General features: G+C 41.2%; 1 protein-coding gene across 1 annotated transcript in view; it reads left to right on the top strand.

Moving 5' to 3' along the window:
* Window positions 1–26,610, top strand: part of TMC1 (transmembrane channel like 1) — a 263,253-nt gene that overhangs the window by 179,264 nt on the left and 57,379 nt on the right. The window contains exon 11 of the mRNA XM_054501938.2: window positions 22,027–22,169. Coding sequence (XP_054357913.1) covers window positions 22,027–22,169 — 143 coding nt within the window. The remainder of the gene's footprint in view (window positions 1–22,026; window positions 22,170–26,610) is intronic.

Here is a 26,610-nt window from a genome sequence, read left to right on the forward strand (position 1 = left end):
TCTAACTTCTTCCATCTCTTCCTCCTCCCCCCCTTATCCCTCTCTTTATCTCTCTCACTTTCAAATTTCAAACAATGCATTACTATGTCCCCTTACCACTGTTTTAATTTCTCATTCTCTTCCTTTGATTAGCAAAATGACAAACTTCCAGTCTGCTTAATAGGAACAAGGACTAAGATCACTGACTTTTTCTGCTTTTTAAGGCATAGCAGAGAAAGGAAGGACTAAAAATATGAACAAAAGGTCTTTTGATTTTTATATATAGATTTCTGAAGTTTAAATACTTCTGAATTTCCCAATGCACTGAAATGGAAAATTTGGGGCAAAAATGTCCATTTGAGATTTGAAACATAGTGACTCAGTTGAGGAAGACAAACAGAAAAGTTGCTGTAAGAGAGTTACTAATGAGTGGACAAGAGGGTCTGAGAGGCAAATTCAAGGGAAAGTAGAGGGAAAGGGTTTGGATGATGAGTGTGCTCCCCAAGATTGTATCACTGCCCTTGACAGCTCTCTCATGTCCAGTTTGGTGAAATATTATTTATAGGTCGGCAGGGGATACAGAAACCAGAGTGATCTATGATATTTATTTCAAGGCCTGCCTGAAAACAGTACTAAGGCAATGAGAGAATTTTTAAAGGTCAAGAGAATATAAGAAAGCCATTACACTGATTTTATTCACTTACAGGCTTACTGCGTGATGGTATCAGTCATTAATTTGGTATGCATCATTGCTGGGGTTAGTAGTGATTTTAATAGCTGTATTTCTCCATTGTCTGCATCATGCAGTGAACTGTGATTGGTAAGTAAGGTCCCTCACTTCACAACCCACTTCATGGTGGGTATTTATATCTAAGACTAAGCTTGAGTGTTCTTATATGTGAAATGGAGAAAATAATAGTATCCACCTCAAAAAGCATTAAGTGAGATAATGCATGAAATAGCAGATAGCTCAGAGTATGTAGCACACAGTACAGGCTGAGTATTCCTTAGCCAAAATGCTTAAGACCAGAAGTGTTTCATATTCCAAATTTTTTCAGATTTTGGCATATTTCCATATACATAATGAGATATCTTGAAGATGACACTGAAGTCTAAACACAACATTCATTAGTTTCATATACACCTTGTACACATAGCCTGAAAGTGATTTTATCCAATATTTTAAGTAGCCTTGCTCATGAAACAAAGATTTGATGGTGTTTTGACTGTGACCTGTCACATAAGGTGAGGTGTGGAATTTTTCACTTGTGAGCATCATGTCGGTGCTCAAAACATTTCATATTTTGGAGCATTTAAGAGTTTAGATTTTTTTTTATTAGGAATGCTTAATCTCTAAATATTCCTTATTAAAAGAACCATAACTTGACCAAAGGCAAACAGCTATTAGGAAACCGAATTGGGATGCAGGGCTGGTGGTATTACACACGGTCATATATGTGGATAGTGACAAGCTAGTAAAAGGACTTTTATTATAACAAAGAAGTAAATACATAAGTAAATAAAAGTATTCTGACCTTAATGAGGAGTTCTTGAAAGATTCAAGGAAAGGAAGCAAAAGGATTATATAGTCGTTATCAAATTGTTCATTGAATAACATTATTATTTAAAAGAAAATATTACTGCTTTAAGGAATTTTATATGACATACAAGTTTTTATGACTTTTACAGTTTGAAAGATTTGTCTTTTGTTTTGGCAATGATTATATTCTAAATTCAGCAGGAAAGATAGGTTGATTCATATTAAGGGACATTTTGCTTTTACATTTTTGTAAGAAGAAGGAATTCAGCCCATCCTACAATAAGCTAATAATTGAGCACATTCTCTATACTAGGGTCAAAATAACTTCACAAGTACATCAATAAGAGAGAGGGCAGGACCTTTCATTATTAAGCTGAAGATAACAACAAGAAAAAAATGAACAAAGCTTAATTTAAAATATAGGAGATTTGGTTTCACAATAAAAATCCAAAAGAATAAAGCCAAGTAGTCACTGGTAATAAGACATTATAGATTCAAATGAGATGCTGTCTTGGTCAGGACATGGTGTCCTCCACGGCAGAGGGGAAGAGGCTGCCTGAGCACAGATTGTCTTGAGTATCGTGCATAGATGGTAGAGATCAGACGCCACAGACAGCTGTGGGCTGTCCCTTTAAGAACTCCCATAGAATGGGCAGAGATGTCCTAGAATTGGACAATAAGAAGAGTACAAGGAAGGAAAAATAAAATCTAGCCAAGCTCAAGGACCTGTATATGTTACATCAGGTTAACCAGACCTTTCTCAGAAGAGAGAATCTAAATTTCTACTTACATTGCTTTTGTTTTTATTATCATTTTTGTGAATAATACCAAAATTAATATAGACTAAGTACTTATATGGGCAGGCACTGCGCTTAGTGCTATGATATTTCTATTTATTTATGAATATTATACTCATATATTTATAGTTATTTATACTACTTGTTTCAGTATGCATCAAGAAAATGGAAGGCACAGATATCTCGACAGAGATAATTTAATATAAGAAATTAAACAGGTATTGGGTGACTAAAAAGGGAAAAGGGGACATTGAGGTAACATAGAAATGGTAACAGGTAACACAGAACAGTTTTTACCCCTACTGTTGGGAGAACAGAAGAGGAAGTGGGGTTATTAGAATCTAGGAGTTTGGAGGAAGGGTGCTGCATGGCCCCAGGAGGTGTGATGAGATTGGTTTTGAGTGTGCTCGAACAGGCTGGAAATAGAACCAAATACCATTACCAGAGTGAAGAGGCATTGCTGGAGCCATGCATTCAGGAAAGAGCAAATCTCTTCTGACTTTTTGTCTAAGTGCCTCCTATTGGAAAAATCTGCAAGGAATCCGATCTCAAAGGAAAAAAGTAGCTCCCCAAGTCCCGTCTCCAGCATCACAAAGCAGCGTATACAAGGATGGGTCTGAAGTTGAAACAGCTTACTAACTGGCACATTATTCTATTTATATTGTAACCTATTCCTCATCCTAGTCTAGTAAGGTAGACATTACTATTCCTAATTTACAGATGGAGAGACTGAGTTTCAGTAGGATTTGGTATTTTCCTCCAAGTTCCATGGATGGCAAGTGGAGAGGCTGGGATGCTCATCTGGTCTGTCTGACATATCTGTCTGACTCTGAAGCCTAGGACAAGCTGCCTCTACATAGGCTACCAGGAGCCACTGAGATGGCTACAGGTTTATACTGGAAATTCACAAAAATAAGAGAATTTTAGAAATAGAGGTGCTCTTCGATATTTTCCATCCTATATCTTACCTTCTAAAGTTACAGAAATTTTGAGCTACTGAAGCATGTTCAGGGTCTTCTAGTTGTTAAGAGGCTCCTAATCTAGTGTTCTCTTCATGTCCTGTATTCCGCCCGTAATTTTCCTGTTGTAATTTCCAGCAACATTCTCACTGACTGCTCCTGGAACATTGACTGACTCTGTTTCATGATATATCTATTTCACAAGGGGAAATGGAGTTTTTGGGCCCCATTTTAATCTTTCATAATAATCTTGTAATTCCCAAATCAGCTTCTCAAATAGAATGAGAGCTTTCATGTTTTTTTTCCTGAATTCTTTTTGTATCATTTAAATATTATGCTTTATTAAAATATTCATAATGGAAAATCACATTTTGAAAATTGTTATTATTAATTTTGCTTTGGCTGGTTAGCAAAGTTCTACCTTCAGTTTTTAAAATTAATTTATTTTTGAAATAGACAATAAAAATCGTATATTTGCATGAGTTCTTTGCTTGATCCTCTGAACAATGACTTCATAGAGGTGCTCACTCTGTATTGTCAGATGATCTAAGTATACAACCCAGTATACAACCCAGTATTCCATCTATCATGGCACCATGGAGGAAATCATTGACAAAATGTTTTTAAACTCCTTAAAAATTCATAATTCTGACTTTTGCAAAGCCCAGGGATGCCAAAACAGGCATCCCTGGGCTTTTGAAAAATGCCATTGTTTAAGCTAGAGCCGTTATCTAGGCTATCATTATCTAGGTAGAGTTTGGGGTGTGTGTGACCTCAATATGAAAACATTTGGATCCACTCTCTTGGATCCAAAGAGATGGCATCTGGAGGCTGTCTCTCAAAGGAGATCTGAGCAGCACACCCAGCTACAGGATCAGTTGACCTTAGACACACTATATAGAGGTAAGTTATTCCACATAGAGGCAGGTGAACAGAAGCAGAATAGATTTAAGATCTGCACTTACAGAATAATGTAAGATAAACACAAGCGTGACCTCTTATGGTACAGGAGCCTATTGGATGCGAAGGATAAGAAAATCTTTGGGGTAAGGTAGGGGAGGTTGTGAGGAACTACCAATCTGTAGAGCTTCATCTGGGAACCTTGGAACCTCCTCTCCATACCCATGAAAGCTCAGTGCTCTGTGACTTAGACACATATATCACAACTCATCCAAATTGTCTTCAGTTAATAGTAGACAAATACCATACACAACGTACATGATCAGCTAGTCTCAGAGCTTTTCAAAGTCAGAATTTCCATTTATGAAACACCGTATTTTAAAAATATTCTTATTGAGTGCATAATGATACATCTTACTGATGGTGCAGGAAATCTGTTTTATTAAAATAGTAAGAAACAGGGAGGTTATTATGTATGCCATGAATCAAATAAGCAGAAATTGTATCATGTAAATTAATAGAAGTAGAAAAATGAGTTTAAGTCAGTAGGAAGAGGATGTCTTTGTTGGCAAGATACCTGGACAGACAAGGATGATATAGAAATGATAAAGAAGAAAAGGCTATACAGTTTTAATATTCTTGTGAGGAGAAAGAAGGAGGAACCAAAGTGGAATTTGGAAGGAGCTTCAGCTGATATCAGACAGTGAGATCATATGGGTACAGGTTTAAGTTGTGAGTAAAGGGAAATGCATTCTGCTTTTCACCTTAAGAGCGTCTTGTACATTGCTGATGGATAAATGGTATGTCTACTTTGCCTCCCCTTTTCTGCTGATTATCATAGATGTGGGAGATAGAAGATATCCTACAATGGGCAAGAGAGGAGACTTAACACCTATTATGTGTTAAGTAGGTGCATACATTAAATTTTATCGTCATAACAACAGTTTAAGATGGAATATATCATCCCAGATTATTCCTCTGCCCTGCCTGCCTCACATCCCATCTTGGAGGTTTGTCCTTAAAGGAGACAGGTTAGACACATTTAGAATGTTAATAAAAAGGAGATAAGTTCTTTAATCAACATCAACAACTCTTTTCAGTAATAATGTTCCAAAGTAAGGGTGTCTCCTCTCAAACATATCTCAGTTCTCTTAAGTTGCTTCATCTCTTATTGCACTGGACACATGTAGAGGAGATATTTTGTGATTCACACATGGAATAACACATCTTTTGTTTTAGAACTATTTCAGTGGTTCGAATGCATCTTTATTTGAAAGAGTGAATCATTTTAGGCTTCCTGAGGTGTAGAGACATCAAAATTATGTTACATGCAGGAGCTATTGGGGGAGGGAGGCATGTGGAGGATAAAGGAGAGAGGGAACAAGAGTAGACAGGAAGAGCCTTTAGATGGTAATGCAGGCCCTATACCTGTGAAAGGAGAGAGAGAAGGAAGGATTTAGGAAGAGTCTCAGATTGTACTACAGTTATGAAAGAGTCTTGGCCAGGCTAATGGTGAGTCTCTAAACAAAGTATGTCCATTAGATAAATTCCATATTGGTTAGCAATAACCCAGCTCCAGTATTTCCCATCATGCTCAGTCATTATCTAGGTAGTGGTTGGGGTTTGTGTGACCTCAATATGAAAACAGTTTGGTCCACTCTGGTGGATCCAAGGAGATGGCATCTGGAGGCTCTCTCTCAAAGGAGAGCTGAGCAGCACGCCCAGCTGCTACCTTGAAAATGTGACTGGGCTCCTCCACTTTAGATCATAGCTGTTCATATTGCTGTTGTTGTTGTTATGTAGTTTCAACAGGTTTCAAATGCAGCCAGAATGACCTGTTTCCCACATCCATTGTCTGGGCCTACCTCTGTGCTGGGTCAGCAGAGACTGAACTTCTAGATCATGAATAATTCTTTGGTGGCATGACCCCAAGCGAGACTGCTAAGCCTCTTGTGGACAAATTTAGAGTTATAAATTTTCAAATCCACCTAGAGATGCATCTCTTTCCCTAGGAGCAGAGATCATAACTTTGGAGGGGGTGAGGACCCTCTTATCTGTGGATGTAGTGAGATTCCTCTGATGGCTTTGCTGAGCAGGGTGGGCTGCTGCTCAGGCATGTAACGCTGGGACTGGCAGTATCAAAGGGCTCTATCCCTTGTTTACTTCACTTCCTCAATGTCCAGTGTAGGTCTCTTTGGTTCAACAGGCTTATTAAGTTTGATTAAAAGAAGAGGCATTTCATGTTCTATTCTAGGTCCTAGATCGTTTCTTTTGCTTTGTAAGCTTCTTAATTTGCTACTCCTGGGTGACTTTATGACATAGCTCTAGCTTGTGACAAGAGAGGTTCTTGGATCTGCTTTTAGCTTCCTTGATATTTTAAACTTGGGGAACTGATTTCTTAAGGTCTGAAGTCCTAGCGATGCCTTTTTTTTTTTTTTTTTGCTTTAGTAACACATTTTAGTTTTCATCACCTCCCTCAGGCTACACTTGGCTGAACCAAAAGTGAGCTTTTCTTTTGCAAATATTAGGGATGCATATGATCCTAATGCTATACTTACAATAAGAAAACAACTTTCCTTCTTTGGATGTGACCACAGAAATCAGTCTTCTTTTCATTAACATAGTAAACATTTGTTGAGCATTTGCCAGGTGCCAGGCAGTAAGCAAAGATGAGCAAAACCCAAGGTCTCAGGAACATAAAGTCCAAGGGAGTAGTCAAATAATCACAAAAATAAATCCAATTGTAATTGTGCCAAGTGCTATGAAGGAAAGCTATATAGTGTTAAGAGAACTTACAGAAGGCAACCTGATGTGGTTTAGGAGCTAAAGGAAGGAGACAGATAAAAGAAAATATTTTTCTCTGAGAAAGTAATGTTCAAATTGGGCTCTAAGGAGTCAGGACAACCTCTGAATTTGAAAGAAGGGAGAGGCATTCTCAGCAGTAAGAACATCAATTACAGAGATCCTGTGATGATAAGAGGTGGCCTTATTCAGGGGACTGAGTAAAACGAGAGAGCTCAGAATGTGAAGGGACATCAGAACACAAGGCATTGGAGAGACAGAAGGGAACCAAAGCATGTGGGATCCTCTAAATCTAGACTGCGCTAATTATTTTTTCTCAGAGCAATGAAAAGTAATTTAAGTGGGGGGTAGGTGGGTAGTAACATATCATACTTGGATTTTGAGGTAATCAACAGACTGTAGAAGGGCAAGATGACTGTGAGCAGGTCAAGGAAGAATCTTTCGATATGACTAGGTTAAAGACTAACCTTGGAAGAGCTAAATTTACCTGGCAGGAATTTTCTATATCTAAATATTGGCTGCCAAGCTAATAGATTAAAGGATGAGCCACTGAGTTAAGTTAGAACTTCACAATGCATTAAATTATAGTCAATAATTTAAACACATAGCACCAAATCATAAATCTAATACATCTGCTGTGACAACTAGATTACGTAAATCTACATTCATTTTTTTCCAAGTAGCTGCAATATATTCTTTACATTTTAAATTATTTTATTTGTTCAGAAACTCCTTTTTAAATACAAAATACCAAGGCATCTCCCAGTATAGGCTGTGTCCAGATGACCACACACGTCTCCTTTCATGTATGAATTCACAAAGCTTCACTCTGAATATTTTTAAGAACCAGCAGCAAATTTATAACTCCAGAAGTCAACCAGCCAACAAAACCCTCTAATATGCTTTTAATCTCCTCCTTGCGAAATGAAAGAAGACAACTTTTTTTTCTTTGTGGAAGGAAATTATACATAAAAGCTCATTTTATAGCACTGAGATTGTCTCATTTCGTTAAGAGTTTTATGCAATTAGACAGTAGGAAAAATTAAAGAGTTTTTCCAGCTTCCGTGTCTCTCAGATACTTCTTTGGTATTTTGATTCATTAAATCCCAACATAAGATTATTATTGTCATGTTACTGTCTTGGATGATTTACTCTATTTTATTAATATGGGTAGCAGACAGCAAAAGAATAAAAAAAGTTGTTGTACATGACAATTTAAAAGAGCTTGTTCTAACTGAGGATTGCTAATGATTACCAGAAGCAATTTTTTTTTGTTCATTCAGTCACTCCATAAATATAAATTGAATGTCAGATGTTGGTAATACAAAGACAACTAACATATATTCCCTGCCCACAGGGACATTATGATCTAATTGGATATGCAAACAAACAATTGCCATGCAAAATGACAATCTGAGGCTGATGGACCTATGTCTTAGGCACTTGGGGACATAATGGAATAAGGGTTCAGTATCGGGATTTACTGGAGTTCAGATACTGAACTCTTGAGAGAGCCCAGTAAAGAGAACCTCTATTTCTCATGTGAATTCTGAATAATTTGTTTAAAAAGAAGAGGCAGATGGGCAAAAAAATTTTCCACATTCATTGTTAATAGAAATCGAATTGGAGGAACAATCCGGAATTCTTAGCCAAATGGTTTTGCTGATTTAGAACCCCAAATTAGCCAGTTTACCTCTAGGGCAACTTATTTCCTAGAAGAAGAAAGATATGTTTGGGCTGGGCCAGCCCAGTTAATTCTTTCCCAATTTACCAAGAGAAATCACTACGCCTCTCCTGGTGTGGAGTGAGTATAGGGACAGAGAAAGGCTGAGGCGTATTGCATCGAGTGAAGCTCCGTGCCTCTGAAGGAAACGCTGAGAGAAAGGAAGGGGCATTCATTACCCCTATCACAACTGCCTGTGGTTGAGAGGTCAACAAAGGCTTTACAGGTATCTTGAACCAGCTTTAAAGAAAGAGTAGGAATAGAGCAGGCTCTAGAATGGGGCAGGCAATTGGGAAGCGAATTCCAAGCAGAGAGATCAGCATGCACAAAGGCATGGAGGCAAGAGATAGTGCTATGCTCTCAACACCCAAGAGTGATTCAGCAAAGTTCATATTTAGGGAGAAAGGAGAGTGGCAAGTGGTGAGCCTGTCATACCAAAAAAAAAAAAAAAAAAAAAAAAAATTCAGAAAGGGCCTGATTAGGGAGAGAATTTCATTATGCTCAAGTCAGATTTTATCCTATAGGCAGTGGCGCGCACCTGAGATAGGAGGAAGGAGCAGGTTTGGGGAATTTTCTTGAATGTGCTATGTTCATGCTTCCTATGAGACATGCAGGTGGAGTGAGATGTGTAATGGCATTGGGCATAGGGTCTAGAATTCCCACTGTTAGTGTCAGGCGTGGGCCATGGCACAAAAGGCAAATGGAACTACTTTCTATAGAAGCCAGAAGAGTTAAAAATGCAGTGTAGCATAATGACAAAAACTAGGCATGAGATTCCAACAAACCTGGGTTTGAATCCTGCCACATACGACCTATGAGATATTAGACAATCATCCTGAACCTTGTAGTTGCCATGTATAAAATAGCAGTATTAATACCTAGCTACCAGGCTTGTATAAAAAATACATGAGATTATGTGTGTAAAGTATTAGCACATCTCGGCTGGGCGCAGTGGCTCACACCTGTAATCCCAGCACTTTGGGAGGCCGAGATGGGTGGATCACGAGGTCAGTAGATTGAGACCATCCTGGCTAACATGGTGAAACCCTGTCTCTACTAAAAATACAAAAAATTAGCTGGGCATGGTGGCAAGTGCCTGTAGTCCCAGCTACTCGGGAGGCTGAGTCAGAAGAATGGCGTGAACCCAGGAGGTGGAGCTTGCAGTGAGCCGAGATTGCACCACTGCATCCCAGCCTGGGTGACAGGGTGAGACTCTGTCTCAAAAAAATAAAATAAAATAAAATAAAAAGTATTAGCATGGCTCTGGCACATAGTAGATGCTTCTTTAAATGCCTCTTCAGGATACTTAGCTCTTGAAAATTCCCATTTGTTGGAGGGACAAGGAAACAGAAGGAAGGAACTTGTAGCCACAGCAAGAAAGTGGAAGTGGGGCAGCAGCCATGTCATCTGTCTAGGCAGGAGGCAGAGGGACGAGAGTACCAATACAAGGATGGAAGGATGGATACCCAAAGGAATTGCCTCATTCACAGCTGCTTGAGGGGCAGAGATCACTGTCTACAGTCCTTAATACAACTTGATTCCCTCTGCTGAAAATTAGATCTGCCTAGGCTCAGCTCAGCTTCCTCTTTGTACTCTACACTGTCTCTGTTAAGAATCATAGAGCACCTGTTTCATGTCTATGAATCTCGGTTGGAGCAAAAGGAAAATAAAAAAAAAAAAACTCAGAGATGAGCAAAGTATTAGGCAGAAGCCTAATGGGTCTGGCTGGAGAGGAGGAGTGTGGCCATGCGCTGCTCTCAGCATGCAGCCCAGAAGGCCTGGGCTGGCTGCTGTTCTTGTGACGTTAGCTGAGGTTTGTTCTGGGCATAATTAGCCTTTTCACTCCTTGTTTCTTTCCTGTGTTGTGTCCTACTCCATGAAATGTTGACTGCCAGTCCTTGTCTTTCATCCACACTTGAAACCTTCATTCATGCTAAGGTGTAAATAACCAGCAACAACTCAGAGAAAAGCAGAAATACACCCAGACTTGAATCTTGTAGTGTCACCTCCCCTCACATACCCTCAGCAGATGTGCTTAAAAAATTATATCTTCCTTTCCTACCAGTTTTACTTTATACATTCTTTCAAAATAATGGTCTGGCAGCTATTACAAATTAAAAAGAGTTACTAAGAATGAAGAAATTCGGAAATTCACGGCGGGAGGAGGCAAGATGGCCGAATAGGAACAGCTCCAGTCTACAGCTCCCAGCGTGAGTGACGCAGAAGACGGGTGATTTCTGCATTTCCATCTGAGGTACCGGGTTCATCTCAGTAGGGAGTGCCAGACAGTGGGCGCAGGTCAGTGGGTGTGCGCACCGTGCACGAGCCAAAGAAGGGCGAGGAATTGCCTCACTTGGGAAGCGCAAGGGGTCAGGGAGTTCCCTTTCCTAGTCAAAGAAAGGGGTGACAGACGGCACCTGGAAAATCGGGTCACTCCCACCCGAATACTGCACTTAAAAAATGGCGCACCAGGCTTAAAAAATGGCGCACCAGGGCTTAAAAAAAACGGGCTTAAAAAATGGCGCACCAGGAGATTGTATCCCGCACCTGGCTCAGAGGATCCTGTGCCCACGGAGTCTCGCTGATTGCTAGCACAGCAGGCTGAGATCAAACTGCAAGGCAGCAGGAAGGCTGGGGGAGGGGCACCTGCCATTGCCCAGGCTTGCTTAGTTAAACAAAGCAGCTGGGAAGCTCGAACTGGGTGGAGCCCACCACAGCTGAAGGAGGCCTGCCTGCCTCTGTAGGCTCCACCTCTGGGGGCAGGGCACAGACAAACAAAAAGACAGCAGTAACCTCTGCAGACTTAAATGTCCCTGTCTGACAGCTTTGAAGAGAGCAGTGGTTCTCCCAGCACGCAGCTGGAGATCTGAGAACGGGCAGACTGCCTCCTTCCTCAAGTGGGTCCCTGACCCCGAACGCCGAGCAGCCTAACTGGGAGGCACCCCCCAGCAGGGGCAGACTAACACCTCACACGGCTGGCCGCGTGCTCCAACAGACCTGCAGCTGAGGGTCCTGTCTGTTAGAAGGAAAACTAACAAACAGAAAGGACATCCACACCAAAAACCCATCTGTACATCAGCATCATCAAAGACCAAAAGTAGATAAAACCACAAAGATGGGGAAAAAACAGAGCAGAAAAACTGGAAACTCTAAAAAGCAGAGCGCCTCTCCTCCTCCAAAGGAGCGCAGTTCCTCACCAGCAATGGATCAAAGCTGGACGGAGAATGACCTTGACGAGCTGAGAGAAGAAGGCTTCAGACGATCAAATTACTCCAAGCTACGGGAGGATATTCAAACCAAAGGCAAAGAAGTTGAAAACTTTGAAAAAAATTTAGAAGAATGTATAACTAGAATAACCAATACAGAGAAGTGCTTGAAGGAGCTGATGGAGCTGAAAACCAAGGCTTGAGAACTATGTGAAGAATGCAGAAGTCTCAGGAGCCGATGCGATCAAATGGAAGAAAGAATATCAGCGCTGGAAGATGAAATGAATGAAGTGAAGCGAGAAGGGAAGTTTAGAGAAAAAAGAATAAAAAGAAACGAGCAAAGCCTCCAAGAAATATGGGACTATGTGAAAAGACCAAATCTACGTCTGATTGGTGTACCTGAAAGTGACGGGGAGAATGGAACCAAGTTGGAAAACACTCTGCAGGATATTATCCAGGAGAACTTCCCCAATCTAGCAAGGCAGGCCAACATTCAGATTCAGGAAATACAGAGAACGCCACAAAGATACTCCTTGAGAAGAGCAACTCCAAGACACATAATTGTCAGATTCACCAAAGTTGAAATGAAGGAAAAAATGTTAAGGGCAGCCAGAGAGAAAGGTCAGGTTACCCTCAAAGGGAAGCCCATCAGACTAACAGTGGATCTCTCAGCAGAAACTCTACAAGCCAGAAGAGAGTGGGGGCCAATATTCAACATTCTTAAAGAAAAGAATTTTCAACCCAGAATTTCATATCCAGCCAAACTAAGCTTCATAAGTGAAGGAGAAATAAAATACTTTACAGACAAGCAAATGCTGAGAGGTTTTGTTACCACCAGGCCTGCCCTAAAAGAGCTCCTGAAGGAAGTGCTAAACATGGAAAGGCACAACCGGCACCAGATGCTGCAAAATCATGCCAAAATGTAAAGACCATCGAGACTAGGAAGAGACTGCATCAACTAACGAGCAAAATAACCAGCTAACATCATGATGACAGGATCAAATTCACACATAACAATATTAACTTTAAATGTAAATGGACTAAATGCTCCAATTAAAAGACACAGACTGGCAAATTGGATAAAGACTCAAGACCCATCAGTGTGCTGTATTCAGGAAACCCATCTCACGTGCAGAGACACACATAGGCTCAAAATAAAAGGATGGAGGAAGATCTACCAAGCAAATGGAAAACAAAAAAAGGCAGGGGTTGCAATCCTAGTCTCTGATAAAACAGACTTTAAACCAACAAAGATCAAAAGAGACAAAGAAGGCCATTACATAATGGTAAAGGGATCAATTCAACAAGAAGAGCTAACTATCCTAAATATATATGCACCCAATACAGGAGCACCCAGATTCATAAAGCAATTCCTGAGTGACCTACAAAGAGACTTAGACTCCCACACAATAATAATGGGAGACTTTAACACCCCACTGTCAACATTAGACAGATCAACGACACAGAAAGTCAACAAGGATACCCAGGAATTGAACTCAGCTCTGCACCAAGCGGACCTAATAGACATCTACAGAACTCTCCACCCCAAATCAACAGAATATACATTTTTTTCAGCACCACACCACACCTATTCCAAAATTGACCACATACTTGGAAGTAAAGCTCTCCTCAGTAAATGTAAAAGAACAGAAATTATAACAAACTATCTCTCAGATCACAGTGCAATCAAGCTAGAACTCAGGATTAAGAATCTCACTTGAAACCACTCAACTACATGGAAACTGAACAACCTGCTTCTGAATGACTACTGGGTACATAACGAAATGAAGGCAGAAATAAAGATGTTCTTTGAAACCAACGAGAACCAAGACACAACATACCAGAATCTCTGGGATGCATTCAAAGCAGTGTGTAGAGGGAAATTCATAGCACTAAATGCCCACAAGAGAAAGCAGGAAAGATCCAAAATTGACACTCTAATATCACAATTAAAAGAACTAGAAAAGCAAGAGCAAACACATTCAAAAGCTAGCAGAAGGCAAGAAATAACTAAAATCCGAGCAGAACTGAAGGAAATAGAGACACAAAAAACCCTTCAAAAAATTAATGAATCCAGGAGCTGGTTTTTTGAAAGGATCAACAAAATTGATAGACCGCTAGCAAGATTAATAAAGAAAAAAAGAGAGAAGAATCAAATAGATGCAATAAAAAAATGATAAAGGGGATATCACCACCAATCCCACAGAAATACAAACTACCATCAGAGAATACTACAAACACCTCTACGCAAATAAACTAGAAAATCTAGAAGAAATGGATAAAGTCCTTGACACATACACTCTCCCAAGACTAAACCAGGAAGAAGTTGAATCTCTGAATAGACCAATAACAGAAGCTGAAATTGTGGCAATAATCAATAGCTTACCAACCAAAAAAAGTCCAGGACCAGATGGATTCACAGCCGAATTCTACCAGAGGTACAAGGAGGAACTGGTACCATTCCTTCTGAAACTATTCCAATCAATAGAAAAAGAGGGAATCCTCCCTAACTCATTTCATGAGGCCAGCATCATCCTGATACCAAAGCCGGGCAGAGACACAACCAAAAAAGAGAATTTTAGACCAGTATCCTTGATGAACATTGATGCAAAAATCCTCGAGAAAATACTGGCAAACCGAATCCAGCAGCACATCAAAAAGCTTATCCACCATGATCAAGTGGGCTTCATCCCTGGGATGCAAGGCTGGTTCAATATATGCAAATCAATACATGGAATCCAGCATATAAACAGAACCAAAGACAAAAACCACATGATTATCTCAATAGATGCAGAAAAGGCCTTTGACAAAATTCAACAACCATTCATGCTAAAAACTCTCAATAAATTAGGTATCGATGGGATGTATCGCAAAATAATCAGAGCTATCTATGACAAACCCACAGCCAATATCATACTGAATGGGCAAAAACTGGAAGCATTCCCTTTGAAAACTGGCACAAGACAGGGATGCCCTCTCTCACCACTCCTATTCAACATAGTGTTGGAAGTTCTGGCCAGGGCAATTAGGCAGGAGAAGGAAATAAAGGGTATTCAATTAGGAAAAGAGGAAGTCAAATTGTCCCTGTTTGCAGATGACATGATAGTATATCTAGAAAACCCCATCGTCTCAACCCAAAATCTCCTTAAGCTGATAAGCAACTTCAGCAAAGTCTCAGGATACAAAATCAATGTACAAAAATCACAAGCATTCTTATACACCAACAACAGACAAACAGAGAGCCAAATCATGAGTGAACTCCCATTCACAATTGCTTCAAAGAGAATAAAATACCTAGGAATCCAACTTACAAGGGACGTAAAGGACCTCTTCAAGGAGAACTACAAACCACTTCTCAAGGAAATAAAAGAGGATACAAACAAATGGAAGAACATTCCATGCTCACGGGTAGGAAGAATCAATATCGTGAAAATGGCCATACTGCCCAAGGTAATTTACAGATTCAATGCCATCCCCATCAAGCTACCAACGACTTTCTTCACAGAATTGGAAAAAACTACTTCAAAGTTCATATGGAACCAAAAAAGAGCCCGCATCGCCAAGTCAATCCTAAGCCAAAAGAACAAAGCTGGAGGCATCACACTACCTGACTTCAAACTATACTACAAGGGTACAGTAACCAAAACAGCATGGTACTGGTACCAAAACAGAGATATAGATCAATGGAACAGAACAGAGCCCTCAGAAATAACACTGCATATCTACAACTATCTGATCTTTGACAAACCTGAGAAAAACAAGCAATGGGGAAAGGATTCCCTATTTAATAAATGGTGCTGGGAAAACTGGCTAGCCATATGTAGAAAGCTGAAACTGGATCCCTTCCTTACACCTTATACAAAAATCAATTCAAGATGGATTAAAGACTTAAAAGTTAGACCTAAAACCATAAAAACCCTAGAAGAAAACCTAGGCATTACCATTCAGGACATAGGCATGGGCAAGGACTTCATGTCTAAAACACCAAAAGTAAAGGCAACAAAAGCCAAAATTGACAAATGGGATCTAATTAAACTCAAGAACTTCTGCACAGCAAAAGAAACTACCATCAGAGTGAACAGGCAACTTACAAAATGGGAGAAAATTTTCGCAACCTACTCATCTGATAAAGGGCTAATATCCAGGATCTACAATGAACTCAAACAAATTTACAAGAAAAAACAAACAACCCCATCAAAAAGTGGGCGAAGGACATGAACAGACACTTCTCAAAAGAAGATATTTATGCAGCCAAAAAACTCATGAAAAAATGCTCACCATCACTGGCCATCAGAGAAATGCAAATCAAAACCACAATGAGATACCATCTCACACCAGTTAGAATGGCAATCATTAAAAAGTCAGGAAACAACAGGTGCTGGAGAGGATGTGGAGAAATAGGAACACTTTTACACTGTTGGTGGGACTGTAAACTATTTCAACCCTTGTAGAAGTCAGTGTGGCAATTTCTCAGGGATCTAGAACTAGAAATGCCATTTGACCCAGCCATCCCATTACTGGGTATATACCCAAAGGACTATAAATCATGCTGCTATAAAGACACATGCACACGTATGTTTATTGCGGCACTATTCGCAATAGCAAAGACTTGGAACCAACCCAAATGTCCAACAATGATAGACTGGATTAAGAAAATGTGGCACATATACACCGTGGAATACTATGCAGCCATAAAAAATGATGAGTTCACGTCCTTTGTAGGGACATGGATGAAATTGGAAATCATCATTCTCAGTAAACTATCGCAAGAACAAAAAACCAAACACTGCGTATTCTCACTCATAGGTGGGAATTGAACAATGAGAACACATGGACACAGGAAGGGGAACATCACACTCTGGGGACGGTTGTGGGGTGGGGGGAGGGGGGAGGGATAGCATTGGGAGATATACCTAATGCTAGATGATGAGTTATTGGGTGCAGCGCACCAGCATGGCACATGTATACATATGTAACTAACCTGCATGTTGTGCACATGCACCCTAAAACCTAAAGTATAATAATAATAAATTAATTAATTAAAAAAAAAAGAATGAAGAAATTCATTGATCATCCTGGGGATAGAGTGTTATCTTTCATGGTGAACATTTCTTTGTAATCATGAGAAACACCAAAGGGGTGCAGTTCTAATATAATTTCAGGCAACAAATAATTATGAAGGAGATGTTTTGCATGCAGAGCCTTTTGGGGACCTCTGTAACCCTGTCTCCTAATCCATCTATGTATATTGGGCAAACAGTAAGTTCTCAATAAGTGTTAGTTAGAAAAGTAAATGCATGAATTGAGTCCTGGTAACCATAATAAAAACAGTCTTTCTTGTGGAAATGTGTCAGTGATTATGGACTGGACCAGCTGCAGCATTCAGACAGAAATTAGAGTCTTAATAGACAACACATGAGCATGGCATGCCAGAGTTTGACAGAAATTTTCTGTGCTCACTGGGAACTTGGCTTTGACTCTGGTTTCTCCGTCACAGATTTTGGGGTGGGAGAGTGCTCCCATAGGGAAAGCAGCACGTGCTGATATCGAAATTGAATAGAACCTTGGCTGGGCTAGGAGTCATTGCTATGTTAGTCACTTCCAGATGTCTGCTGCTGTAGATTTAAGGGACAGGGAAAGATGAGTGGAGTGTGGCATGCCACTGGGTAAAAGATGAGGAGCGTTCTCCTTCTAAGCCTTTCAAGTTGTATTTAAAGCCATCCCTCAATATGCTACAAAGATGGACTGGATAAAGCCTTTAAAAACTGTGTTCTTCTATTCACAATAACAAAGACTTGGAACCAACCCAAATGCCCATCAATGATAGACTGGATAAAGAAAATGTGGCACATATACACCATGGCATACTATGTAGCCATAAAAAAGGATGGGTTCATGTCCTTTGCACGGACATGGATGAAGCTGGAAACCATCATTCTCAGCAAATTAACACAGGAACAGAAAACCAAACACCACATGTTCTCACTCATAAGTGGGAGTTGAACAATGAGAAAACATGGACACAAGGAGGGGAACATCACACACTGGGGCCTGTCTGGGGGTTGGGGGCTAGGGGAGGGATAGCATTAGAAGAAATACCTAATGTAGGTGACGGGTTGATGGGTGCAGCAAACCACCATGGCATATGTATACCTATGTAACAAACCTGCACGTTATGCACATGTACCCCAAAACTTAAAGTATAATAAAAAATTAATTAATTAATTAAAAATAAATAAATAAACAAAAACTGTGCTTTTTAATATTCATTTATAGATTTGACTTCATATATATCAAATAGGCAAACTGCAGAAACCTTTGTGAACTAATCATGACTCTGCCTTCCCCAATTAGAAAAACAAAACAAAACAAAACCAGAACCATTCTTGGGCTTTGGTTATGATCTAATATTTATGAAGTGCAAGCCATTAAACATATGTTGAATGGTACCTATGCCAGATGAGCTGGCTGCCCCCAGTAGCTATTGTGCTAACCTAACAAGCTCACCAGATGCTTGTTCTATATCTGCTTTTTCCTTTTATGATATTTTTGGTGCGTCTTTTAATCCCAATATTGTCATTATGAATTAGATAAAAGATATCAGGTGAGGGTGCCCCCCTCTGAAATATTCTCAAAAGGGATGCCTGGGGTTCTTTCCAAGAGGCCCTGGCACCACCAGGGACCAGTCTAGGGGTATAGATCAAAGTCCGTGATGGGTTCATAGAGTTTCTTGTTTCTTTCCTGTCTTTCACTGAGAAGGTATGGCACTAGCATGATACAACTCTTGCTGGATAAAGAAAGCACAGGAGAAGCAGTATAGCGCAGTGGTTAAGCATATAGGATTTGGATTAGACTCAGTTCAAGTTCAGACACTGTCACTCATTAGTCATGTGAACTTGGACAAATTACTTAACCTCTCTAAGGCTGTTTCTTCATCTGTAAAATAGGTATAGCGATAGCAGCTACTGAATTTTTGTGTGTGCAGGAAAGGGGAAAATTATGGTAAATAATAATTCCTCCCTTGTCCAACAAGATTGTGAGCTAACCAGAAATATAACAAAGGGTAAGACCAGTGGAGGTCAACATGCCGCCTTTATTATTGTTAAAGCTGACATAAAGGAATGTAGTGTCTTTATGGACAAGTGAACTTCACAGCCAGACCTCTCTGCCAGGATAGGCCTCTCCTTGCAGGAGCAGAGCACAGCATGTGTCCTCTCAAGAGAAGGAAGAGATGTCCTCATGTCTCCATCCGTGCTCTACTGTCAAATCAGTCGCTTTTCCCTGAGGCTAGAGTGAGGCAGTGGAGGGTGGCTGGGAGTGTTATATTAACGGGTCTTCACTTGGAAGGAAACGTCCAGAGTCGGAGATACGATTACCCTAGTAGCAGCAACTTCATAGTGTTCTTCTGAGGATTCTGTGAGATAAAACAAGGTGTTTGGCAAGTGCTAAATGTTCACGAAATGTGTACAGTGATGTTACTTATCACAGCAACCATTATCACTGAGTGTCACATCTGTGGCAAGGAAATAGGGCAATGAAAAACAGAGATATTTGGAAGTTGTTGTGTTGTCCTATGAGGGTTAAATAAACAGTTCAGGATATAAACTTTAAACCAAACAAGAGATTAAGTGTCTATACTTAGCACATTCTATTATTGTCACCCTGGGACAGAGGAACAAGCATGAAGGTTTAAGACACGATGGAAGGAGATTGGATTTAACACAAGTGGGAAGAAGCAGAGATCTTAACTAGATAAATGTGAAACAAGAAGATGTCATGCACCTGGGAGCTGGGAAATCCTCCCAAGCATATTCTCCCGGGATGAAGATTTCTGGGTCTTGGGAAGTTGGTCAATCCATGTCTTACCTTAGACATGAGATTAGCTCACCCACTCCCTTTGCTTGAGGTTTCTACTAGTTGTTTATCCCCAAATGTTCTTTTGGATGGCATCCTAGTCAGGGTTCTCCAGAGAAATATAACCAGTAGAAGATATGTATACACACACACACACATATATACATATATATATAATTATATAAATCTAGCATTTATATAATAAATTTATTTAGATCTATCATTATTATTACTTAAATTTATTATATAAATCTTTATATATATGCATATAAAATTTGTCTTTTTTTTTTTTTTTTGAGACAGGGTCTCACTTTGTCACTTAGGCTGCAGTGCAGTGGTGTGATCTCGGGTCACTGCAACCTCCACCTCCTGGGTTCTAGCAATTCTCCTGCCTCAGCCTCCCAAAGTGCTGGAATTACAGGTGTGAGTCACTGTCTGGCTGATATATATAATTTATAAGTTAATATAAATAATAGATTTACTACAGATATAAAAGGAGATTCATTTTGAGGAATAGGCTCACACAATCATGGAGGCTGAGAAATCTTCTAACCTGACATCTGTAAGCTGGAGATCCAGAGAAACCAGTGCTGTAATTCAATCTGAATCCGAAGGCCTGAGAACCAGGGGAGCCAATGGTGTGAATCCCACTCTGAGGGCAGGAGGAGATGAGATGTCCCAGCTCAAGCAGTGAGTGAGGCAGGAGAAAAAGGAGCAAATCCCTCCTTCTTCCTTTTGTTCTTCCTCTTTTTGTCCTCAGTGGATTAAATGATGTCCAGCCATGCTGGGGAGGGCAATCTACTTTACTGAGTCCACCTATTTAACTGCTCATCTTATCCAGGGACACCCTCCCAGGCACACCCAGAAACAGTGTTTAATATGGACACCCCATGGCCCACTCAAGCTGGCACGTACAATTAAACATCACAAGTTGGCTTTATTTTTTCTTAAACTGAAAAATGCAGATACAGGCCTGTGTGGCCCAGGGAAACCCAGACCTTTGGTATTTACCTATGATTCATTCCATGCAGTCCCGAGTTAAGCACACAAGTTCCTCTGAGATTATTTGGAGATTTTATTTTGTTCTAGTTCTTAAAGAGTACAGTATTTAAGAAAATTTTCCCCATATTTTGAAAGCAATAGTTTTTTCAGATCTCTGTTGGCCTCTGATTTGAGTTAGGCATGATCTTTGTTTAAGGCAATTTTCTAAATTCTCTTAATTCTTCCTCTAGGAATAAGCATCTATGACATTTCTACTTTCTTTTCCACACCTCCACTCTCCCCCACTTTGCTTCCCTTCTTCAGCTGTGAGTGTCAAATCCCTGGGTTGGTATAAATGATGTAAAAGGCAACCAATTGGGTTTTCTACGATTCAGGGTTGACTCACCTGATCTCAAGAGGAAGCCCCATATTGACAAGTGATTATCTTCTCATTTCACAAAACATAGTTATTGTCAGAGAGAAGTAAGAGGGGAGCTGGGGAGTGGATAGCTGTAGTGATACAGTAACAATGCTTCAATGCTGAGAGTGAAAAACACAGTGAATGTGAGGAAGAGAAAAGGTGCATATTATAAATGAAGCAGCATCAGAATATGCCAATGGTCTGAGAATAAAGAGGGAGTTATTCAGGTGGCTTTGGGAGAGGGTGATTTCAACCCTGGCAGATAATTTTTAGGAATGAGAATCTAATGCACAAGTAAACATGCTTGTTATATGGGAATGCTGTGATAGTCTTGATGAATGGGAAGTGTGCAGATGAGTTCCAATGTCATCTCACCTGCTCTTTGATTTTTGTGAAGTGAGAGCTGAGACACAACCTCTGTGGTTTAAGAAGAACTGATCTAATTATGGCCAGGTGATTGCAAATGGAAATCTGCCACAGCACTTTGAGGAAGCATTTTTCAGATCCCCATCCCCCCGTATTAAGCAAACTCTTAAAATCGTAAATCTAATGATACCACGAAGTGTGTTTTGATGTTTAAATCAAAGGGCATTTCACGGCAATGGCTCCACAGCTGAGCAAGCCTGTATTTGCTTAAAAATTTTATCTATTTAGAAGTCACTGGCTTTCAAATAAACCGAAAAGCTGCCAATCAACATGGCAGCTGAAACGTTCACTTTATGGAGCAAAACAATAAGGCTCATGTCAGAGCTGTGACCCAAGTTTGAAAATTAATGTTATTTTGTTATTTCTCTTAAGAGTTGATGTTTTCCTGTGAGTTGCTCTTCACGACAACTGCTAAGTGGCTTTGTTGTTGGATTTCAGGGTTTGGCACAATATTCCGTTCTCTTTTATGGCTATTATGACAATAAACGAACAATTGGATGGATGAATTTCAGGTTGCCGCTCTCCTATTTTCTAGTGGGGATTATGTGCATTGGATACAGCTTTCTGGTTGTCCTCAAAGCGTAAGTTTCATTTGTCTTTTGGGAAGCAAATAATGATTTCTGGAATCAAATGGAGGGATTAATTTGGGGATTGGATATAATTTTGTTGCTATTTTATGTCTGAAGGAAACAGAGTCTATAAGAGATTAAATGTAGTTTTAATACCAATACTAATGTTAGACTACTACATCTTCAAAAGAACTGAACATAAACACAGGCCTTTGAGACATCTCATGGGGTCAGACCAATGCTTGCATGCCTATCTTGTGTTTAAACATATTTTTTAAATGTGTATTTTTGTACTTGAAGGTGTGAATTAATGTTGCCAGCAAGACAGGGAAACAGCTGCTGGTCCCTCTTTTGCGTGCAGAGAGGTTTGTAACTTGCAGAATCAGCTCAATAGGCAGAATCTATTGTTCTCTGCTCATTTTTTAAAAAAACCAGAATAATCACTCATCCAAAAAATTTTAGCTGTGTAAGACAGCAAAAATGAATGGTCCCCAATGAAACTGTCACAATCAACTGTATAATCATGGTTTGTCTTGGGAAAAGAGTTATTGGAGTATGGGGAAGAATTTCACTGGAGAACTGATATTACTGCAGTTCATTTTTCTCCCTGCCTAAAATATATTTATAATACTCCACTTAAAGACTGCAGAAGCCTAGCAGAGTTATTTGGGTTTATATATTAAAAAAATGACCCTTTAGCCAATTTTTTTTTGAACTAGTTTACGAGAAAAGTTGAGAAAACATCTTGAGAAAACATCTCAAGTAAGGTCGCCATTCTTTTATTTGACTATGTGCAAGATGAATGCGCTTTTCCCCTTATTGTAGGAGACCCCTCCTCCTGAGGGTCTAAGAGGGAAAAAGTGCAGAGTCATCCTAAGCAGGAGCTCTCTGAAGCAGTCTGTGAACACACTTTGTGTCCTAAACCTGCCTCACTTACTGGTTCCTCCAGAGAAAACTGCCATATTTCGTTTTTAAGCTCTTTTAGGACTTAAAACCTTATAGGAAATTCTATATCTAAGATATTTATCAACCTGCTAAAGTGTAATCAGAGACCTCAAATATAAGAGACTGTCCATCAGATAAACTACTATCACATTCCAAAAATCAAAGATATTTTCTAGTCTTTTAACTATATTGCTCTGGTTGAGCTGAAGTCAGAGGCCTCATGAGTATCATTTCTGCGTTGCTCCTTTAGTTTCTATGGTCAGTGGAGAAGAATATTTTCTCATGTCCAGTGACTCAGCTTTTTTTCCGGTAACTGTGCAGGCTGTGTACCCCACAGCCATTCTGCCTAGGTTCAAATCCCAGCTCTACCATGTATGTATTTATACAATCATTAACAGATGGCTCAACTGCTCTGTTCTCCTGTTTCCCCTTGGTAATAGAGGTGTAATGGATGTGAGGACTAAATGAATTAATACAAACAAAGCACTTAGAATATGCCCAGATGAGAAAATTATTCAACAAATGTTAACAATTTTATTAGGATTATAATTCATAGGCTTATTTAAGAAAAAAAGCTAACATGGTAGGAGTTGAGACCATATTATAGATCCCCAAAACAGGGCAGTCATGTGTGGTTATGCAGTTGTACACCAGTAGATTTGTATATTTAATAAATGATTTTCTGGCAGATGAATTGAAAGTATCTAGAGCAGCATTGTGCCAGGCAAGCCGCATATATAAGTTTAAAACTTCTAGTAGTCATTAAATAAATAGACAGGTACATTTAATTTTAATAATAAATATATTTGCTTTAACTCAATATATCAAAAGTGTTATCATTTTAATGAACAATCAATATAAAATTATTATTGAGATATTTTCTGCCTTTCGGAAGGTATCATGTCTTTGAAATCTGATGTGTATTTTATACCAGTCACATTTCAAACGTTCAGTAGCCGGATGTTGCTGGTGGAACACTTTGTTGGGTAGAGTGGCTCTAGAGGAAGTAGTGACTTTTTCAAAGTTGCTCGAAGATGCCATTTGGGATAGCTGCAGGGCATGAAATCCACATTTTCCCCCTTAAAGTCATTCATGTTATGCCATCCAAACCAATGTGGCCTTGAACCTTCCCTCTGGCATGGACCTTTGGCTGCTCCTTACCTGGTTAACAAGTAGTTCAAACTCATTGCCCAAACAGCAAGACAACTCAAAAACAATACACCACTCTCACCCCACCACCAGCCCATGGGACAATACTCAGTAGGAAAAGAATTGATGAGATATAAATCTTTGTACAGAATTATTAATCATCTCTTCCTACTCCTATCCCAGTCAAATATTCTTTTGGAATAAGTTTGAGTGGATTTATAACATACATCACTCAAATGGAATAGAAGGGGACCTAAGTTCTAAAATCGACTAGGCTACATCAAGATTTTTTCACTGTACTCATTCTGTTAGCTTCTGCATACTCATCCACAAAATGGGAGCAGATATCTATTTTTAGTTACTTAATAGCAAAATCGGAAAATAAAAAGATAGAAATCCAAGAAAATAGTTTGAAGTTTTAAGATAAGATGACTAACTTTGTTGGCCCAGGACTCTCCTGGTTTTAGAACAGAAAGTCTTGCATTTGGGAACCTTTTAGTCCCCAACAAACAAGGATGGTTGGTCACCTTAGTTTTTTTTTTTTTTTTTTTAATTTATGAAGTATTTATTGATCATTCTTGGGTGTTACTCGGAGAGGGGGATATGGGAGGGTCATAGGATAATAGTGGAGAGAAGGTCAGGAGATAAACACATGAACAAAGGTCTCTGGTTTTCCTAGGCAGAGGTCCCTGCGGCCTTCTGCAGTGTTTGTGCCCCTGGGTACTTGAGATTAGGGAGTGGTGATGACTCTTAAAGAGCATGCTGCCTTCAAGCATCTGTTTAACAAAGCACATCTTGCACCGCCCTTAATCCATTTAACCCTGAGTTGACACAGCACATGTTTCAGAGAGCACGGGGCTGAGGGAATGGCCGTAGATCAACAGCATCCCAAGGCAGAAGAATTTCTCCTAGTCAGAACAAAATGGAGTCTCCTATGCCCACCTCTTTCTACACAGACACAGCAACAATCTGATCTCTCCTTCCTTACACCACACTTCCCCCACTTCTTTTCAACAAAACCGCCATAGTCCTCATGGCCCGCTCCCGATGGTCGCTGTCTCTTCGGAGCTGTTGGGTACACCTCCCAGACAGGGCGGCCAGGCAGAGGCGCTCCTCACATCCCAGACGGGGCGGCCGGGCAGAGGCGCTCCTCACTTCCCAGATGGGGCGGCCGGGCAGAGACGCTCCTCACCTCCCAGACGGGGCGGCCGGGCAGAGGCGCTCCTCACTTCCTCCCAGACGGGGTGGCGGTCAGGCAGAGGCACTCCTCACCTCCCAGACAGGGTGGCCGGGCAGAGGCGCTCCTCATTTCCCAGACTGGGCGGCCGGGCAGAGGCGCTCCTCACCTCCCAGACGGGGTGGCCAGGCAGAGGCGCTCCTCACTTCCCAGACGGTGTGGCGGCTGGGCAGAGGTGCTCCTCACTTCCCAGATGGGGCAGCCAGGCAGAGGCGCTCCTCACTTCCTCCCAGACGGGGTGGCAGCCAGGCAGAGGCGCTCCTCACTTCCCAGACCGGGTGGCCGGGCAGAGGCGCTCCTCACTTCCCAGACGGGGCGGCCAGGCAGAGGCGCTCCTCACTTCCTCCCAGACGGGGTGGCAGCCAGGCAGAGGCACTCCTCGCTTCCCAGACCGGGTGGCCGGGCAGAGGCGCTCCTCACTTCCCAGACGGGGCGGCCAGGCAGAGGCGCTCCTCACTTCCTCCCAGACGGGGTGGCGGCCGGGCAGAGGCGCTCCTCACCTCCCAGAAGGGGTGGCCAGGCAGAGGTGCTCCTCACCTCCCAGACGGGGCGGCCGGGCAGAGGTGCTCCTCATCTCCCAGATGGGGCAGCCGGGCAGAGGTGCTCCTCACTTCCTCCCAGACGGGGTGGCAGCCGGGCAGAGGCACTCCTCACCTCCCAGACGGGGTGGCCAGGCAGAGGCGCTCCTCACTTCCCATATGGGGTGGCTGCCGGGCAGAGGCGCTCCTCACTTCCCAGATGGGGCAGCCGGGCAGAGGCGCTCCTCACTTCCTCCCAGACGGGGTGGTGGCCAGGCAGAGGCGCTCCTCACCTCCCAGACGGGGCGGCCGGGCAGAGGCGCTCCTCACCTCCCAGACGGGGTGGCCAGGCAGAAGTGCTCCTCACTTCCCATATGGGGTGGCGGCCAGGCAGAAGCGCTCCTCACTTCCTCCCAGACGGGGTGGCGGCCAGGCAGAGGCGCTCCTCACTTCCCAGACAGGGCGGCCGGGCAGAGGTGCTCCTCATCTTCCAGACGGGGCGGCCGGGCAGAGGTGCTCCTCATCTCCCAGACGGTGCAGCCGGGCAGAGGTGCTCCTCACTTCCTCCCAGACGGGGTGGCAGCCAGGCAGAGGCACTCCTCAC

This window comes from Pongo pygmaeus, chromosome 13 (genome assembly GCF_028885625.2).
Source record: "Pongo pygmaeus isolate AG05252 chromosome 13, NHGRI_mPonPyg2-v2.0_pri, whole genome shotgun sequence".
Classification (NCBI taxonomy): Eukaryota; Metazoa; Chordata; class Mammalia; order Primates; family Hominidae; genus Pongo; species Pongo pygmaeus.